General features: G+C 39.8%; 1 protein-coding gene across 6 annotated transcripts in view; it reads left to right on the forward strand.

Moving 5' to 3' along the window:
* Positions 1 to 21255, forward strand: part of LOC148675276 (transcriptional-regulating factor 1) — a 96477-nt gene that overhangs the window by 70871 nt on the left and 4351 nt on the right. For 3 of the 6 annotated variants that reach the window (XM_088626433.1, XM_088626432.1, XM_088626434.1), the window contains 13 exons: positions 1156 to 2980; positions 3329 to 3375; positions 4889 to 5039; positions 6885 to 7133; positions 7600 to 7927; positions 8890 to 8956; positions 9282 to 9421; positions 9849 to 9952; positions 10923 to 10998; positions 12905 to 12993; positions 18283 to 18441; positions 19377 to 19565; positions 21056 to 21255. In XM_088626433.1, the coding sequence (XP_088482559.1) occupies positions 1376 to 2980; positions 3329 to 3375; positions 4889 to 5039; positions 6885 to 7133; positions 7600 to 7927; positions 8890 to 8956; positions 9282 to 9421; positions 9849 to 9952; positions 10923 to 10998; positions 12905 to 12993; positions 18283 to 18441; positions 19377 to 19565; positions 21056 to 21255 (3404 nt within the window). In that variant the 5' untranslated portion in view covers positions 1156 to 1375. The remainder of the gene's footprint in view (positions 1 to 1155; positions 2981 to 3328; positions 3376 to 4888; positions 5040 to 6884; positions 7134 to 7599; positions 7928 to 8889; positions 8957 to 9281; positions 9422 to 9848; positions 9953 to 10922; positions 10999 to 12904; positions 12994 to 18282; positions 18442 to 19376; positions 19566 to 21055) is intronic. The other 3 variants (XM_088626436.1, XM_088626435.1, XM_088626437.1) reach the window with 3 other exon arrangements.

Here is a 21255-nt window from a genome sequence, read left to right on the forward strand (position 1 = left end):
TCTTTCTTATGGCCCGCTGGAGTGCACAATAACAAACTATCATTTTAATTTAAAAATATCTATATGGTGTTTGCGTTATTGTTATTGAGGTTATGAGATAATGGTCTATGAATCAGTAAGCATCATTGTTCATAGAAAGAATGTTATATGGGGGGTATATTTCTCTGATTGCTTTAGCATGTGTAGCCTGATCTTAGTAGAATTTAAGAGATTAGCTAGACTGGACCTTGTTGGTCCAGGAACCCCTGTCTGTAGCATTTCACTTACAACTCAGTATGCCTCAGTTACATCAGTGCATTCACCTTACTACAGTGTGGTTGTTGGATTACAGCGGATTTCATCATTTGTTTTATTTTCAGAAATTATTTTTGCCACAAAAAAAATAAGAATAACAGTTTGGTAAGAAAAGAATTTGACAGTCCCTGTATTTAGTTTTACTTGAAGGCCAGGCTTTAGGACCTAACCAGTAAAATTGGCTGCCTTGAGTACAGTACTCTAAATCTTGTTTAATGATGGAAAATCCATGATTTAACTCATGCTAGTATAGTTGTATAAATGCCATACTATTACTCCTCACACATCCACAAGCTAATAAAGTAAAATAAATCCTGCTTTAAACACAAATTTGCATTACTATGTATGTAAAGAGGTGGTGGTGGACCAGTATGTGACAATGTTCCCTCTAGAAAAGCAATTCCAAACCAGTGACAGCCCCAGTATGATGACGGGGGGCACTGTGCGATAGGAATCGATGAGACATTAAGTCTGTCTACTTGGTCAGTGTAGGAGTGCCCTGGCCAAATTCCACTTTGAGCTCATCACAGTTGAGCCTCCCTACATTTTCTCCTTCATTTAATTGGGGAAGTAATCTGTAATTCTGTGGGGGATAAGTGGATCCGTCTCATATAAATTGCTGTACAAATGTAAACACTTATTATTTATTAAAATGTATGAGGAATATCAATGGGTTATGTCAGTGAGAGCTACATTGATTTTACAGCAGAAATAACAGCATTCAAACCTGTTATTAAATTATGATTTCCAAGATATTTCCATAAATTAAAATTACATTTATATTTCAGGCATGTCAGCAGTAGTAAGAATCACTGATATAATGATGTTCATGTGACTTTTTTTTTATTTCTTTTTATGTAGGCATCTTTTTCAAGGTTATTTTCAATCAGGACAATGCCCATGCTCAGATGAAGATGTGAAGTACCTGACGAGATTAAATCCAGGACTAAATCGCTTTCATGTTCTCCATTTTTGATAGTTGAACCTAAATTGACACTCAGGGAACCTCAGGGCTTTTTGTATTTATTTTTTAAAATAAAAGATCACGTTCTGTTTAAAAAAACTTTGAAAAAAGTTCACAATGGAGGACCAGTCTGTCTACAAGACAAACCACAATGTTAATTGCACTGACAGCAGCTATTTCCCGCATCAGCAGCAGAGCTCCATGGCCTCAATGAACCATAGTTATGGGGCATCTACCATGGAGCCACTGCAGTCTTCCCCGGTCTCTCCCCAGTTCCCTCACGACTCCCGAGATGGTTCTGCCGTGTCTGTAAAGGGTTTTCCAGGAATGGTGGAGGTTTCCAAAGCTGCCGGCTCCTGGCCCGGATCTGCCAATCATCATCGAAACAGTATGGGGGGTGCCCCTGCCATGTGGGGCTCGCCCACACAAGGGGAGCCTCCAGACATTGGAGACGGCAGTAATGGCGGTGGGTACCAGTACAACACCACAGCACAGACAAGCACCGATGGGCAGCCAAAAGTCACCAGCAGCGTCTTGCAGAAGTTGGATTCATTTACCCAGGTCTTTGCCAACCAAAACCTGCGGATTCACCAAGGCAATGCCGGTAACGGAAGTGCCAACAGCATGGCTCAGCACAGGCAAGTGGGCGTCTCCCCTCTAGCCAGCACCACCACGGACAGCACCCTTCGCCAGCTGCTTTCCCATAAACCCCCTGGTCAGGAGTCCCAGCAGGTGACCTTGCCACAACAGCAGCAGCCGCAGCCTTCCCAGCAGCGATACCAACTGGAGCAGCAGCAAGTACAGAGGAGCTTCGACCAGGCACAGCCCAAACAGCAGCACGTCCAGGAGCTCCAGCAGCAACACCAACAGCAGCAGCAGCTCTTTTTCGAGTACCAGCAGCAGCAATTACAGCAACAACAGCAACAGCAAAGAGTGGCTCATCTGCAGATTCAGCAAGCCCTGCAGCAGCGTCAGCAGATACAGAGCCTGCAGTCCCAGCAGCAGCAGCTAATGCAGCAACAGCAGCAAGTGCAGCAGCAAAACCAGTTCTACCTGCAGCCACAAGCACAGCAACAGACGCAGCTCACGGCGCACGCGCTTGTCCTGCAGCAGCTGCAGCAGCAGCAACAGCACCAGCGCAGCACTTATTACCACCAGCACTCTCATCCAGCCATGCATCAGGCGCAGCAGCAAATGCAACCTCCTGCTGCCATACCCCTGTATAATCAGAACCGGAAAGCCATGCAGCAGCAGCAGCAGCAGCAGCAGCAGCAGCAGCACCACTCCTATTCCCAGCCAGAGCAGGTTCATTCCATCCAGAACCTCCAGCTCTCCTCCGGGACCCAGTACTATTTCCAGGAGCAGCAGGACCAGTACAGACAGCTCTACCAGCCCAATCTCCAGATGCAGCAGCAGGTCCAGTCACAGGAGGATATGGGCCTCCAGTCACCACCAAAACAGTATCTTCCCGAGCCGGGCTGCCACCTCCTGAGCACAAGCCAGCACACTCCTGGGGACCCTAGCTCTGCAGTCCAAGGGGTCCCCAACACGAGGGCAGACAGTCTGGTGTGCCAAGAGCCCCATCCCCCCATGGTCATGTCCTGCGCCCCCCACCAGCAGAATCAGAGGCAAGTTCGCGAAGCCATCCCAACCATCCAGCTGGTGAACAGCAAAGGAGGGGCCCATCGGCAGCTCCACTCTCCCACTGCCATGTGGACACAGGTACAGTAGGTGGTGAAAATACAACTCTTCTCAGGTCTAAGATACGGGCTTATAGAGCTACGTCAGCCATATTCTATTACTCTTCAGTCAGGTACAAAGCTGGATGGGATGTAGTAGTGTCTATAACTTTATTCATGATCTACGTCTGTTTAATGCTATAGTAATAAGGATGGACTCTGGCGAACGAGTCAATGTTATAGCTTTTACCTTTACCATCTTATATAACTTTATTCCCAGCACAAATCTGATTTTGTAATGATCCTGATTACTGGTGATAAAACTAATTCTTAATGATTAGTCTTTGGATGGCCTACTTGTACTCAACTCTTCTTTTATTATCTTCCTTAGGGGTCATTGTCAAACGTCAAGGTAGAGACTGCATCCCCAGATCACAGGTACAAATCTGCAGTTCTTTATTCAGGGCTACAGGGAACAGTCGTGTCTCTTATTTGGAAACAAAAATGAAATCTAAAAAAGGACACATGACACAGTTTGGTAACAGATGTTCATTTACACTTGTTCTTGTGAAATCAGTATTGTTTGTGACATTTTTAGCCACAAAACAGTATCATTCCACTAAGTAGGGACAGAACGATATATGTAGAGATAAGAGCTATGAGATAAATAGCATCAGTTGACCCTGAGTGATGTACTGTATAGTGGAGTATGGAGTCAGTAATGCAGAGATGTATCTACTGTCTATCTGTGAAATATACAATGCCCTGTCTTAACCCATTCTAGTGATGGCACATTTTGCTGTATTATAAAAGATGTATACACATTTTTTCAGTTTGTATTAAATTTGAATTCTCCAACTGAACTCTTTTATGGGTGAAAGAAGTTAAATGCCAGTCAAAACCGCAAAGAAAAAAACAATTGCTAAAATAAATTGATTGCATAAATATTGGTTCCTGTGCTATGGCAAACCTAAATTGGTTCAGGTGCACAAAATTACCATATTGACCCCCACCATTAGTCGATTGGCCTCTGTGTGCTGTAATAGTGGTTCACATGATTTCAGAATACAGTAAGTACAGCTACTGTATCTCTGTAATGTGCCTCAGCCAGGTAACTGCTTTTCAGCCATGAAGGAGCACAAGGAGCACTGAACCTCCATTGTCCAGGACCAAGATTATTGTACACTATGAGTTAGTCATATTATATAAAGAGCATAGTTATTTAGTCAGTATATAGAGAGCCTTGCTAAAAAAAGTATTCAGACCCTTGCTAAAAAGTTGCTAAAATTACAAACCGATGCATACACATTTTTTTCTGAATTTGTATTTTATTCAAAACCTGAATGTTCAAACTGAAGACTTCTATGGGTATGACAAATTCCAGTAAATGTAGGGAGAATAGCTGAAATATGTTGATTGCATAAGCATTTAGACCCATTGACCCAATATCTGGTGAAAGAACCTACAGATCCTCAGCATCAGGTCTTTTTGTTGAAGTCTCTACTAACTTTGCACACGAACTTGGATCTGGAGCTGTTTTTGCCAATTATTACTGGTTTGCTCATGCTCTCCCAAGTTAGTGTTGGATCGATTATGGGCTGCAGCTGTGTCATTCTACAACTTCTTAGTAAGATTCAAGTCTGTTTTTGTGCTAGATGTAACATTTTGCATTTTGACCAGAAAGTTCAATTTTTTTCTCTTCTGACCCCAAAACACTTTTTGCCACACGTTTGCCAAAATTGTACTGCTCTGTCTCCTCTTTATTATTATGGTTAATATATATTTGTAGTTGATGCCTGAGCACTTTTAATTTAAATGTCCTCTTTCCCTGGGTTCGTGGCTATGAGTTACTTAAAAGACGGTGTCATTGTGAAGTGTTTCTGAGCCACTGGCATGCTGCTGTGGAGGATCTCCAACTGAGTGCTCAGTTGCAGTTTGTGTGTGTTCACAGTGCCCTGACTAACACTCCTCTGCTGGAGAGGGAAGACACAAAAAACAGGCTCCTGTGTTCAATCTGCCAGAAGGAGTTTAAAAGTCTCCCGGCGCTCAATGGACATATGCGCTCCCATGGTGGAATGAGGGCACTACCTGGTCCAAAACAGGTGAGGAGGAGGCTTGTCATGGTGTATAGTTCAGACCTCCCACTGCGTTGTTTTGGGCCATCAGCAGTTTTCATTGTTTGTAATTACTTATGTCCCCATTGTTCCCTTATTCCCAGGTGCTTTTTGCTTGCTTTAGGCTCTTTTTTTGTGCCAAGGAACCACAAACTGGAAGTTACACTTAACAAACATACCTGAACTTGAATGAATCATTGTATGATAACAGTAAAATGAAAATCTAGCTGCTTTTCATCAGCTCTGGATAGGAAACAATCACATGTTAAACTAAACAATGAAGTTGTGATGTTATAGAAGACAATGTGCTTTTAAGTTACATTATTTCAGAAATATACTGCCTTGCTTTGGTGAAAGGCCTTTTTTAAGTGTTAATACTATAGTAGTATAGTAGAGGTGGAAACTATCTCACAGTTTATCGTGAAGTAGTCTTCTCATCCTTAGTGAAAAATAGTTGTATTTTATTCAGTTTTAAGCTCTCAGGAAAGACGGTACAAATTCCAGCCTCTTGCCTGGTATCCAAGAGTTCAGTCTGTGGTTCAGCGGGTGTACAGCATTTGTAATGGTGCTTGGTGCTTTGTGCTTTTTGTCTGACTTTGGTTTATGTGCTTTGAAGTGCTGTTTAATAATATAGTAAATGCGTGTAATGCATTCCTTGAACACATTGCCTGACATTGTCACTTCCGTGATAATCTTGGCAGGAAAGTGCATTTTATCACTGAGGAATCTGTGTAACTTATATGAGGATTTATGCTTGTGTGGTGTGTGTATATAATACATTAATATATGATATGTACTGGGACTGTAAATGTTTATATACAGTATATACACACATTAATGTCGTAACTCTCAACTGGAAAATCAACACCTCTTAATACATAATGTGTATTAATCTAATGTCTAATGTGACATCCCAAGGAACATTTGACCTAACATATTTAGGGATCTGTTTGGTATGTTAAAGGATGACAATTGTGGGACATAATATCAGATGTCATGGGCATTTTTTTGCATTTGTTCCTTAAAAATGTTATCTGTAACCATTTTGTCATTGTAGCCCTTGCTGTTGTTAGAAATTTTATATTTAAAACTTAAATACTTTAGAAATTTTACATCAAAATGACATCTAAAAATGACAATTTTACGTGTAAACTTAATTGTTTCCATGAAAAACTGCCTCACACCCCCACATCCTGGAAATGTCATTTAGTGGTTCTCTGAAATCTCTTAAAATGTGATATCATGAAGATTAAGTAAGTGAGACGATGGGAGGAAGCTTCAAGCTCTGACACACTCGCTTTGAAGACTGGTGTAAAATGTTAATTCTTTCCACATTCAAAAAATATACCAACCATTAAAATCCAACAGAAAAAAAGGCATTTAGTGAATTTACCATTTATTAACCTGGTTTTATTGATTTCTAGTGGTCTATTTGTATACTTTTAAATAATGATTATTGGTGTATTTATTATTTTTATTAGCAGTGTATACTTAGCTTGCACAACCTACTGAGTCACATAAACAGGAAGTAACATTGCCTGGTTTTACATGGTCATACAAGATGAACTGCTAAGGGATATTAAGCCGTCATAAATTCATAAAATAAAAAAAAGAATCTTCATAGCAACATCTTTAAGATTTGTTGGCTTCAAACACTTAATCTGTATTTTACCAGGTACAGTAAAAGTAATGTTAATAAACCAGAATAATAGTGAATCATTTGACCTCAAACGCTGAGGAAGACCGAGTTGTTGTCCAGAGTTTTCTGCACGCGTCCCCTCTGCCTCCTCTCTGTCCAGAGGTCTTACTGCCTGTGTCCTTGTCTGTGTGCAGGAAGAAGGGGACACCCAGCTGCCCAAAGAGGTGGAGCCCCTGCTTCCCATCATCATGCCTGTCTCTGTGCCTGTAAAGCTTCCCCTGGCAGCGCCAATCCCAGACCTCTCTCCCACTCCCTTCCGCCCCCCTGACAGCGAAGCAGCCACTCTCGTCAGCCCGACCAGCGAACCTCCACAGGCCCTGCAGCAGCAGCAACAGCGTCTACTACCTGGCTCTGGAGCGGCCCATCCCAGCCCCGTCCCCTCTGTGAGTGCGGCCATGACCTGCCACTGCTTGCTCGCTCGGCCTGTTCAGTGCCCTAAGCCTCACCCGCCTTCTTCCGCCTTTCTGTGTGAGCGTCACCTCTCTGCCTAAGACGTGCTTCGGTCCTGTTGAGACGTTGCTCGAAAATGTGCCTCACAAGCCCATTTGGGGTTTATAAAAATACTGTGGTTAATAAATCGATTTATTTGACATATAGAGTGCTGGAACTGAGTGCAGAGAATCTGGACAGCTAAATAATGTGTCTGAATCTTGCCGTATTTTATTTTGTGAGTTTAACTCTGCTGATAATTACGTTTGTGCAGCAGGTTGTAAGTTGTTTTTGATTTTGCATGTTGGCTGGTCATAAACGCACTTGGTGGTTCTGTACTGTACCTGCAGTTGTGGTAAACAAGTTGACTTTGAAAATTAGTGTGTTAGTTGTACAAAACTGGATTTTACTGTTTTCCAGGACCCAATCCGCCGTGCCCAGAAGGCAGAGAAGCTGGCAGGCAGCGGGGTGAGGGGAGGGCAGCAGGACAAGAAGAAGTACCGCCACCGTCCCGAGCCCCTCATCATCCCTTCGCCCTGTGGGGGCCTGTCCGGCGGGGGCGCCACACTGTTCCAGAGCCAGCTGCGCTCCCCGAGAATCCTGGGGGATCCCCCCCCGTACACGCCCCCTCCCATGCTGAGTCCGGTCCGCCAAGGCTCGGGGCTCTTCAGCAGCGTAAACAGCGGGTACCTGCACGCAGGTGGGCAGCCTACACCCATAACCCCCCGGTTGCTGCTCTGCAGAGCCAGTGAGTACGCCAGCCTTCCCTTCACCTACTCCTTTCTTCACACAGCTCCAGACAGACACGGACCTTGTGTTCACACGTGCCTGTTGAATTAGCAAGCAACAGGCTGCAAAAAAGTAGTCTCGCTTTTCTTGCGACAGCTTAAAGAGCAAGTAGTGTGTCTACAGAATGCCTTCTCCTCTATAGATCCCCTTATTGAACACCTGTGAACAGCAGATGTTTATATGTATTGTCCATTTTAGGGAAACAGATCTTATTTCATACAGTTTTTTTTTTCTTCCAGCTTGTGTTGCCTTTTGGGTGATTAGTTAAGTGATTGATTTACACTTTAATATGATTGGTTTATAGTAAACTGTTACACACCACACTAACAGATGATTTGTTGTTGAAAAACCTGATTTGCACAAATTGCTTTCAAATGTATGAGGATAAATCCACTGGATATTTTTCCCTGTTTCAGCCCACCTTTTTTGTAGCAGATCTGAAGATATCGTTTGCATATAGAAAATACAGAAAAATGAAACTTACTGCTGTTTTATACAGAAAAAAATTCAATCACCGTGGCTAATTTCTGGGCTTAAATAAAAAGTTGGAAAAGAAGTAAAATGTAAAAAACGGTAAAAGCATTTTAATCAATTAATGGTATAATACTGAAACATCTAAATATTAGAATCCTCAGTCTCCTATTCAGTAATTCAGTTTACCATCAAAAGCATCAGTCGTTTCTGAATCACAGTATCTGTGCGTGTGTTTATTTATAACCCAGCCAGAAACCCTTTTATAATGTTCCTTCTGTTTATGTGATGACTGAAAACAGGTAGCAAAAGTTCATAAATGACTTTGGTAATATTAAACTAATCGATGCAGGGTTAAGACTCAGAGCAGTGAGACCTGGAGGTGAAATTAATTTGTTCTTCTGCCCTGGTGGTCAGTGTTAACTTACAGTGCTGTGTCCTGGCTGGCAGGTAGTTTGGACGGCAGTGCAGTGGCAGTGACCCCAGGTTCAGGAGAGCAGCCTGTGGATGTGAAGCCGTAAGTACCAAGCCCAAGTATCAAGCCCATGTTGCACCCTCCCTTGACCAAGCGAACGATATCGACATCATTGATTCAGACATCACTGTTCCAAGCTTTTAAAACAATTCATCACAGCCGAAGAAGGCTCCACAGTCAAAACTCTGGGTCTCTTTTCTTTTCAGAATGGAATAAACCTTTACCTGTTCCTTTGAAGCCTACGCATGCTGACGCAGCTGCCTACTTGAACTCATTTATTAAAACGGTTGTTTTCCAACTATATGAAAAACGGTCTGGGTTTAGATGAAGGTACCGTGATAAAACTGAGTTTATTGACCAATTGCAGACGGATCAACATTGGCCCGCGGTTCCAGGCTGTGATTCCTGAGCTGAGGAGACATTCCAGGGTGGAGCGAGACCTGCACAAAGCCAGCCTGGTGTGGACCCCCGAGCCAGACCTGGACTCTCCGGGCGCTCAGCATAAAGGTACCCTCTCCGTAACTCTCATGTACACTATGTCTTCATATTGGGTGCCAGTCATATAACTATGACACGAGAGGGACATTTTTTTCCCTGGTAAAAAATTTGCAGACATTAACCACTCCTGGGGTATTATCCTTATAAAGCAATAATATATATTTCCTTGGCAGACACCTACGTCAATGGCGATTCATCCTTTTTTGCTTAGAAAGTTTTGCATCAAGTTCTTGTACAAGAGCAAATGGTTTCCAGATATGATTGAAAATTAGGTTTATTTGTTATTCGATTTTTGTCACTTTGTGCATGTGAATCAGCATGTGCAGAAGTCTTTGACAAAGTTTTTTTTTTTCCTTGCTTCTCATTCTTTCTCTTGCTCCCTCTCCATCCACCTCAATTTTTCTTTCTGTCCTCCTGTGCCTTCATCTCCCGGCAGTGGACAATCTGGTTAAAATGGCCTGTTCCAGTGTGCTGCCTGGAGGGGGAACCAACTCTGAATATGCTTTGCACTGTTTGTTTGAGAGCAGAGGAAACATCATGGTGAGGACCTGGAAAGACAGACACACCCCAGAGACCCACAGGGGAATAACACACAGAACAGCATGGTGTAAACTGTGTTGTCTTAACTGTAGACTGTGGTTTTCTGTTTTTTATATTGCGCAAACATGAGATAGCAAAGTTTTTCTTCCCTTAAATCCCTTTATTGATAGCGCACTGTGTATACAGTAAATTACGAAGAAAAGAAAATCTGAATTTATGTCTCAGTTTTCTTGTTTCATGCTTTTTCCACGTTGTTCTCAGTTCTAAAGCTCTTACTTTTAGAAGAAACACTTCCATCAGTAGATCTGCATATAGTCAGCCTTCATTGTTACAAACCCTTGCTGAATTATTTAGAGTTTGTACTGACTTACTGTACAGTATGTGTTACCTTTCTTGGTACACCTTATTGGCCAATACCAAAATGTCATAATAATGTAAATAATTTACTTCAACTGGGGCAAGATACTTTTGGAGAGTTATTATTCTACAAGGTCAAGAAATTAACAGATAAAAAATTATGGGCATTGGATTGATCTATCATTGTATTGAAAATTCCTCGTCAAAAGCGTGGAGTGTCTTGAAAATATCCCAGAATTCTGTCTTTGGTACAAACAACTGAGCTTCCCTTCAGCCTTCTATTATGATTCAGTGAGTGCTTATAAAGGAGAATAAATTATTTAGTTATTTTAGTAATAAAAATAGCACCGTTGCCCTATAACAGCTCAGTGTTTTTAACCAATACATTTGATTTATAGAGAAATTTTATTTGTAGACTGTACTATACTTAAGAATATGAATACAAACAATGCTACATGTGTATATAATGTCAATTACAGTGCACTGAAATAGTATGTATTATTTTATATTCTTGAATATTGAATGCTTTATTAAATTTAATTCTAAAGTACATATTGACCCTTACCAGCGGAGGCTAAATGTTCATCTTTTATTCTTCGTCTCTATTTCTCAGGCTACACTGGAAAAACTGCTCATGCTGAGACCTTTGAGACCAAAATCCCATCCTCTTGCTGATTACCATTATGCCGGTAGGTCATTGCCCTCATTTTTTCTGCTGCATAGCAGGAGTATGGAACTTAAATGTTGAAAAGGGGTTCTCAATGAAGCTCCTTCTTTATGGTAATAACCTCACCTTAAATAATGCTAAAGTGAGTTTCATCATCATGCCAACAGACAGTGTTGGAGTTACCCTGTGTGAATGATTACTTTTTAAAAATAAGAAATTGGAGAACTTGCTTTTAAGAGGTAATGCTTTATGGCAGCACAGTGATCAGCATTGCACTGGGGCCCTGGGATCAATTCCTCTGTTTAGAGTTTGTATGTTCTCCCTGTGTTAGCATCTATGTTCCTCTGTGTGCTCCAGTTTCCTGCCCCAGTCCTGGTAGGTTAGTTGGCTTCTGGGAAAACTGGCTTGGTGTGAGTGTGTATGTGTGGGCCCTGAGACAACCAGGTATCCCATCCAGGATGTATCTTGCCTTGTGTCTATTGCTTGCCGGGATAGACTCCCAAGTCCCCAGTGACCCTGTAATAATAGATAGATAGATAGAAGGTAATGTTTTACTCTATGTACTAACTATATATACACTGCATAGATATCTGTAATTGATGTAATGGATGATTAAAAGATTATTTTCTTATTAAATTTAAAAGTTCAGACGTATGAACGATCGAGATTTGAATATCCATACATACGAACAGCATCTTAACTGGTTCCCATAAGAAATAGTACGAATTTCACAGGGCATAATAGCGCATACACCCAGAATATAACAACAGAATTGAGCCTCACTTCTCAGTATTACAAGGGGGTGTGGCTCAAGGACACTGGGTATAGTCAGTCACTCGGTCAGTGGCTCGGTGATTCAGTTCACGTTAACGTCCAACATTTCTCTATCATGTTGTGGTTTTTTTTAGTGTTAGTAGCTCATAACAATGCCTGAGAAAAAGAAAAGTGACAATGACATTCCAAAGAAGGATTCCAATTCTAAAGAAGAAAGAGGGCCATAAGCTTTGAAGTGAAAGTAGACATCACAAAAAGGCATTAAAACGGTGAATCTCCATCACCCATTAGCACTTCTCTTGGCCTCAGTCATTCATTATTGGAACAACATTTACTTGTTCCAAAATTCCAGAAGTTCCACACCAGTCCAGTTAACCACAATGACTGAGAAAGGAAGTGGTGTATTGAGAAAATAGAGCAAGTGTTAATCAAGTGAGTGGAGAATCAGAACCAAAGGCACATTCCTTTTATTCAACAGAAAACGACTGTATAAACCTGCATGAACATTAAAAAGTACTTGGATTTGGAGATGATGCACTACTGTTCCAAGCAAGTCGTTGGTGGTTTAAGTGTTATACCTTAGCTTGCTGTGTAGCCACTATGTTTTAGGTTCAAAGTGCTTTATTTGTAAGCTTAGGTACTCAGTTACAGGAGACATTGTAGCTCAGACGGCAAGGGCGTCTAGCTCCTGACTGGAAGGTCCTGGGTTCAATGTAGTTTGCTCTAATTCCTTCCAGACGGCTCCCAGGTGACCACACCATCTCCACCTCCAGCGTCAGATGGTCGAGAAAAATGGTGGCCCTTGCCCCCCATTCCCCCCATGGACCTTAATGTCCTGAAAAGGGACCTACCTACCTACTCAGTTACTGCTGATCGCATTATTTCTTATGGGAGCAATTGTTTTGACTTGGGAGCAACCTGAGTTATGAATGGGGCTTTGGAAGATAATGCTTACATAAGGACCTTGTGACTGTAATAGATTGGGTTTTTTTAAATGTGACTTTTCACTTGCCTGTACACATACATAGAAACCTCAAAGACCTCTAATGTTGAAGCCACCTCTCTTTTTATGATAAATTTGGTTATCGGTCCTTGCAACTTTGCTCAAATGGAAACTGAAATCCATTTCTTGTTTTTTTTTTGTCCCACCTCAGGATCTGATAAATGGTCAGTTCTGGAGAAGAAGCAACTGAACAAAGCCTTAGCTGTGCACAACAAGGATTTCTTTTATGTACAGAAAATGGTAAATTATTGTCTTCATTTTTATATTATTGGTGATACTGGACCTGTCGTTATTGTTGCTTATGTTTTTGTTTCAATCGTTTCATATCACCGTTATAGTCCTTAAGCACAGACGTTTCTTTTGGTAGTTAACGGCATTTATAGAGGTGAGTGAAATGGATTTTGATATCTTTGTACCTTTCTTGTATTGTATTGTATTGTTATTTTAACTCAGTTTCAAAGGAGCAGCTCAAAAATAAGTGAACTGACTTTTTCATTCCTTGCCCTTTGATCTCAGAATTGGTATCATAATAATCTACAGCTCTTGTTTGTGGCTGGAAGTGAGATTATTGCAAATATTGCATGCAAACACCCAAGTTTGGCTGGCTTGTAGCATCCATATTTCAATGCAGGCAGATAGTGTGTAGTATTTTAGGTGTTTGTATTGTAGTTTACATTTGGGGGTGATCCAAGAGCTGATCTGTGCAAAATTGCTTCATGGAAATTGTTGTTTTATTAATGAGGTGACTACTGTACAGTAGGAAAATGATAACATAAGAAGAATTAAAGAAAGGTTAGAAAGGAGATGAGGGTGTTTGACCCATCTAGCTCTTTTGGCAGTTAGTAGCAAGTTAATCCAAGTATCTCATCTATTCATTCATTGAAAGAAACCAGGGTATCGCCTTCAACAACATAGCCAAGTAGCTTGTTTCAAACTGCCACAGCCCTCTGGGTAAGGAAATGCCTCCTGTCCTCAGTTTAAATTGCACTTCCACGCAGTTTAGACTTGTGTCATCTGATTTGTATTGCCCTGTGCGTTCTGAAGAAATCCACTGGGTTGACTTTTTTTATCCTTTTGATGATTTTGAATCCTTCTGTAAGGTTCCCCCACAGTCTTCTCTGTTCAAGACTAAAAAGGTGCTGTTCCTTCAGCCAGTCAGTGCAGGATATTCCCCTGAATCCCAGAATGTATGAGGTTACTCATTGGTGCACTGATTCCAGAGCTGTATTGTCTTTTCTATAACATGGTGGTGACCAAAATTGTACACAATGTTCTAAATGAGGTCTTACTGGTACCTTATACAGTTTTAACATGCTTTAAACTATACGTATGTCTTAGCACTTTGTTTTCTTTTTCAATTGCTCCTTCACATTGTCCAGAGGCTGTAAAAGATGTGTGAATATAAACACCTTTAAGTAATGAGTCTTAAAGACTTAGGATCAAATATAGAACTCTTATATGAGAAGCTGTTAGATAATACATTGTGCAATCACATTCTCAATTAAGGAAATCATTTTTATCACCCTTTTTCTGTATTTTTCTCCTGGGCTTATTTCACCTCTCTTGGCTGTAGATAACTCACAATTTAAATATGTAATTAATGGAAGTTCCATATTTCTGGGAGAACATACAGTACAGCACTAATTCCATTGCCTTCTGTTCGTTGTATCACATACAAGTGAAGTTGTCCACACAAATGAAATTGTGTGTGCGCACCAATCGTTGTAGGTGGGTGTATGCGTTGGAGTGTAGCAGAGTGAGGGGGTGTTAAATTGCACTTTAAATTCCAGTATGTCTTTCTCTCTTTGCCACAGACACAGGATGACAAACATATACAGGGAAACAATACAAAAATAATTTGCAGTACTCAAGGAGCACGTTTGTTGGATGAGTAATAAAATAACAGAAGGGAGATAATGATGGAATTGATGTGCTGATTGATGTGCTGATTTGTAAAAAATAAAATAATGTGATGGAGCTAAAAAAAGAATATTTTAAATAATTAGTTGCTTTGAATTATGTCAATGTGAATGTGCTTGTCTGGAAGAAAGCAAGCTGCAGTCTCTGACTTGAAGACCTCAGTCTTGGAAGACACAAAAACAAGTTCTTACAGCAGGATTGTGGGAAGGCCTCTGAGGATACTGTACTACTAGATCACATACAAAGTCCTGCAGTTCAGGGCTGTAGTTTTTTCCACATGCTAATTCTAGGTGCTAGTCTTGAAACACTGATTTAACTATTTCCAGGAGTTCTCGAAGACAGGGGCACAGTTGTAAGAACCGGTTATCTGGGCAATCACATGTCAAATGACATTTTACGTCCGCTGTTCAGAGTGCTACTAACAAGAAAAATACACTTTATATAATGGGAAGCACAGAGCTTGTAGAACCTGCCTATGAATAAAATTTCAGTTTACAGTCAATTTCTTGTTTTTTATGTTCTAATAATGTTCTAACATTTATATGTAAGATCAAAATATTAATATGAAGCAAAGTTATATAAATTCAGCTTTTATTTTCCTAACAGATATTAAGAAAATGCACAGTTTTATATAAAATATTCCTTTTGGAAGTCAAAGTGTACTAACATTTTGTACTCTTCTAACATTAATAATTAAGAGTTGAAAGGCAAGTATCAACATTTTATTAAATAAAATCTCAATTTTATGTACATTTTACAAAGGAAATTATACGTTACATTTTGGTTACAAAACTAGAGAGTTGCTGCATCAGCAGTGTGAGTTAAATTGCACAGAATGACATGGAGGTTAATTCACACTGGTGAAAAGAAAGAAGCTTTTTAAGCTGCGCTACACTAAACAGGTAGTTTTGTACAGCTGCGTTGCTCCCATCACAAATTACTCTGGTCAGCTGATCTTTAACGCTCCTTTTGCTGATTTGCAGGCCAAATGTGTCATTAGAGATGTATATTTCCTATCGTCTTGGCAGCCTCTTTGCCTTGAACCTGTCACCACTTGCTGTTAAGCATAAGCAAAATCAAAAGACGTAGAGTGAGTTTTTGGAGAGGGCGTTGTTCTCAGTAAATTAGGGTGCTTTTAAATTCTTATCTGCTTGCGTTTTTTGTTTTTTTTTGCTTTTCTGAAAGCTTCAAACATTAGTTTACCGTTTTGATGTGTTTACCCATACAAAGTCTTAACTATAATTTGATTCAACAATTCAACAAGGAAATATTCAAAGCTTAATATACCTTATTGTATTTACAAACTTATTACAATTTTGTACTGTTTCGTTTTAAGCTTAGTGTGTTTATCACCCTTGTTTTTAATAAACGCATTGTGTAAAAATTGATTCCTGTCAAAAAGCACGTGCGTGCCACTGTTTCTCATTGCTGTAAATGTAGGACGCTTCATCTGTTGCTAGTTACAGTACATCTCTCAATCACGCAGAAACACACCTTCAGCTTCTTCTGACATTCAGCTCTGTCCTAAATGAAGTCTCATTCAGTTTGCAGCTCTGACCCTTTGTCCTTGTTTTGCTGCTGAATCTGAAATAGCCATAGGTTACTGGTTCAACCTACCCTTATCCCTCAGTGTTTTATACACTTGGATAAAATTTCTGCTTTGTTCTAATGTTAAGAGATTTATACTCTTTAATCCTGTCCATAAATGACAATCCCTTGAGACCACAAATCATTCTTATTGCTCTTCTTTGAATCCCTTTTAAGGCTGTAATGTCTTTATAGAGATGTAATGACCAAAGTGAATACCATAAAGAGGTCTTACTAGTGTACTGTAAGTGCAAGTATAACTTTCTCTGTTTTAAAATGAACTGTTTTAATTATATACCAAACCCTTTCTTTTTCTTATTGCTTCTCCACATTGTCTTGAGGAGACATGAGACAATTTCTACTTGAACACTCAAATTTATTTCATGCTTTGTTTCCTACAGCTCAGAATCACCCTTGCAAAACTTGGAATGTATGTTCCCACTACCTGATTTATAATAACAGCCTTAAAAGAAATTATACTTTGATTATATTAATATTTGGATATCAGAGATTTCTTAAGGTGCAGGTCAGTTTCAATGAACACAAAATGAGGCCTGAATGGGGAACAAGGGGAATTACTCTAACCACTGACCTAGCAGTTAGTTTTCAATTATATAATGACCATTTAGGTGGTCTTCCTACAGTACTTAGCTCTTGGTATTTTTTCCATAACTTTACACAAAATTGGTATGAAGTAGATGTGATTTGGTCTAAAACTGGTCTATAGTTTTCTGGCTCTGTTTTGTTCACCTTTTAATGGAACATTGTCATCAGTAGTTACCCTATCAGTGGAATCCCCCTGCCTTAAGAGCCTGCTGTACTAGTTTAATGGTACATGTAAAAATTATTTCATTTAAGTACTGGAATACCAGCTGTAATAGCACCTGCTGATCTCTTCATTCCAAGTGTTCCTTGTTCTTATAACACTAATAACCACAAAAATCGATCTGCACCTTTTCTCGGCCCGAGCTATAGTTTCTGCACTTTGGTGCTTCCTTTTACTGCTTCCTTGACTGGTTGTTTTACTGTCTTGGTACTGATACAAGAAACTTGGGGTAGATCTAGCTCCTCAAGTAAAACGAAGTGCTTTATGAAGTCTTGACAGGCCTATCAAACCGTTTAGACCATCTTGTTCTCAGCCTGAATTTGTTTTAACTTTGGCAGAAATTTGCATTTTATGCCTCTGGCATGCAGTTGTCATGATAACGAGCTTAGAAATATTTTTTCAGAGTTCTTTTTGCTAATCATCTTCGCATGGCAAATGTGAACCTAACAAGAATCAGTATCTAACAGCAAAGTGGTACATGTAGTCAGTCATGAAAACTGATACCATAAAATTATTCAAATAATCGTAAAAGCATACATTTCTTTTTTTAAGTATATGAAAGAATCTGCTCCATTATTTAGCTACAGTGCATATTGAAAGTCTTCACGTCTCCATTTCCAAAATAACACATTTGATGGCCTTACAAATCAAAACCCATTAAATCAGAATTTATTCCACCTTTATTTATGTAACACACAACACACTCCATGTGAAACACAAATGTTCAAACTTAATTGTTACAAACTTACAAATTTAATTCAGATTGAATGTTACAGTTTTTCAAAGACTGAACTGACAAAGTGTTTTGTCAAATGCAAATAGTTATATAGAAACTGTTGAAATAGTTTAATTACAGTGGTTTAATTTGCCTCCACAATGAAACACATTCAATTAGAGAGCTGCAGAAATGACAGAATAGATGTAAATTCATTCTAGAATAAATTTCTGGTCCTACAAATTATAAACGTATAAACTATTTTTCACAGCCTATTTTCCTTTTGCAGTTCATTGCAGCTAGATCTTTCTCTCAGCGGTGACTATTATTAGCCTTTGAAATGAACTTTTGCTGCCATATATTTAAATCTCATTATTTGAATCTGTTGACTTAAAAAAAAAATTGTTGGCAAAGAAAAACATAAATTTCTTTAGCAAATGTGTTATGGACTGTATGTAAGCTTAAGGTGCCTCTGTTGTAGGTGAAGACTAAAACAGTGGCACAGTGTGTTGAATACTATTACACCTGGAAGAAAAGACTGCGACTGGGCAAGAAGAACAGATCCCGCCTGACTAACCAGGAGAGTGAAGACATGGCAAGTGTCTCTCCACCTTTTTACCCTGCAGACACAGAAAAGCCTGTATGTGCAGCTCATTGTCAGCATCTTTCGCATGTGTGAGGGTATCTGTGTTTCTCTTTGAGTTACTCAGGCATTGAAAGCAGTCATCTGCCTGCTTAGACATTATGAAAAAGCAGATCCGGAGAGTAACACATGTGTTTAGTTGTAAAGCCTAAAAAAAGTATCTTATCAAATATAAAGAGATGTTTGGGCTGTGCTGTGTATTTGTGTTTTACGTTAAACTTTATCATTAGAAAATAATTCTCGATGGGATAATGGAACAGCTAGTTGGAAATTGCATACAATGTCATTTTTTGAGCTTAGTGTAGAGCGTGAGACATCTCATGTTGACAAGGAGACCTCTGAGATTTAGAGACAGCATTGTTTGTGTATAGCTGCTCAAACATATAACTTTTTATAACCAGAAGAAAAAACAACTTTCTGTTTAGAAACATAATGAAAAATAGAGAGAATAGGGTTTAGAAATGCAGTGGTAACCAAGACCGCTCTAAGCATGAGAAAGTGTTATCCCGTATTGTGCTTAGGGGTCAAGTAGGGGGTATATCTGCCTAGTCTAGAACAACAACATAGAGGCAGTACTGCAACACAAAATGTTATTTAAAATTGCCGTTCTGCACTTTTTTGTCCCAATCACAAAAAGTCTGGAGTATATGTTAATTTCATTAAACAAAACATTTGGTAAAGAGGGGTACAATGGCACAGTGGTTAATATTGCTGCCATGCAGTGCAAGGACCCTGGGTTCAATTCCTGGGGTGCTGTCTGTGTGGAGTTTGTATGTTTTCTTCATTTCTGAAAACTGGTGGGTTAATTAGCTTCTGGGAAAATTGGCCCAGGTGTGAGGGCATGTGTCTTTATGTCAGTACGTGCCATCCTGTAATGTTCAGGAGTTTAGTGTGATCGTAACGTAAGAGCACCGTGTCGTACTTGTCCTCAGGCAAGCGGAGAAGATGGAGAGCTGGAGTCGGAAGAGTTGGAGGAGGAAAAGAAGTCCAGCAGAGAGGAAGAGCCTGAAGTACCACAGTCTCCTGACCAGGAAATCCAACTTGATGAACTGGCAGAAGCTGATCAAATGTCTGCTTTGCCCAATGCAACCTTTGTTTGTGAGGTACCTAACTGTGGATCTGTGAGTACAGCCCTACTGTATATTCTCTTCTCTCCAGCTTCTTACAGCCCTGTTGTGTGTACAGTAATGATCATGAAAGTAAAAGGTGACCATGGATTTCTGACTGGACGAAAGGTGCCGGGGCGAATGCCTGGATGTACTAGACATTTTTAATCATCCCTTAACAAAAATAAAGTAAACCCAGTACACCCAATGGGTATCTCCCTCACTTTTGCCTTCATTTTCACAAAATGAAAATGAAGGCAGAAAACAGACTATAACATTTTCTAACAGTTGATAACATATGCAAAAAGACAACAAAGCTGAGCAGTAATCCCCACATTTTCAACAACAGCTAATGCAAAACAGTTTAATATCTAAACTGGCAGGATATTAAAAAATAGCAGGTTCATTTTTGCAGCCTTATACCTTTATCAGCAAGAGATCTGAACATGCATGTTAAAAGATCAATCTCCCGCAACATTAGCACATGGTTTCAGTAACTGGGCAGCCATGGTGTTTTAACTCTTGCTATATAGGCTACACAGTTCTGCTCAGTGACACGTAGTTCACTGTTCATTTAAGCAAAGTAACACCTATAAACACATATTTAATTGATACTCAGCCCAACATCCTGTTTTAACCCGTTCCTGAATGTAAAACTGGTGCATCATCATACTTACTGACTCAGATCACTAAGCCTCTATCAAAAGGTCATCTGAGTCACATCTGAAAAGTAACCTTCTATCCAGATGCATGACTTGTTTCCTGATATGTTGGCCTTGAGTAACATACACAGTATATTATATAATAGATTATTATAAAGATACATTCTGTTATCCCAAAAAAGTATATCTGTAACCATAAAAAGCAATATCCATTTTTAACACATGTTTTAATTAATATACAGATAATGAGATGCTTTTAGGTCTGTCTGTAATAAACTACATAATTACAGTGCTTCATTGTTTGCTAAAATACTTTCAAACTAAATAACATTCATTAAACTGTTATATTGTACATGAATGTTTTGCAGCAACACTTGTCCAAGATGAGCTAGTTGTTAACAGCTCTTGGCTGTCAACATAATTACCTGCAGTGATGTAGTGGCGAACACAGTACAGCATAGATATCTACTAGCTGAGTCTTGTTGTTGCACTTACATGGATGATGTACTACATATCATGAATGGATGGATGATGTAACCTACATTGAAATATGGGATCTACACTAAAAGGGTTTTTAAAAGGGCTAACATGGATCTACTTACATTATTGAAGGACTTCCTCCTGAATTGTTGCATTGTGCATACACTAAGTTGTATGCATAGTTTAGACAGTCTTATACAAAAATGTAATGCAGTGAACTGCAGAACACACATATTGAGCAGATCTGTGTATATAACTAATTTTGAAGCCACCTCCACACTTTGTATAACACATCTAAGGTTTTGGATACAACTTTATATAACCAGTTGTTTGTGCTTTCTTGCCTTGGCGTTTCTCCTGCAGATGTTCAATTCTAGACAGGCTCTGAATGGCCATGCACGGATCCACAGCAACACAAACCAGGCCCACAGGCCTGCGCCTGGTGGCAAACCGAAATCGATGTCTCAGTCAGGTCACGGCTCGGTCAAGAGCTCCCCAGCTCACAGCACCACTAGCGGAGACACCGATCCCACTCTCATCTTCCCCTGTAAGGAGTGTGGAAA

The sequence above is a fragment of the Lepisosteus platostomus genome, chromosome 3, assembly GCF_059453375.1.
Source record: "Lepisosteus platostomus isolate fLepPlt1 chromosome 3, fLepPlt1.hap1, whole genome shotgun sequence".
Lineage (NCBI taxonomy): Eukaryota > Metazoa > Chordata > Actinopteri > Semionotiformes > Lepisosteidae > Lepisosteus > Lepisosteus platostomus.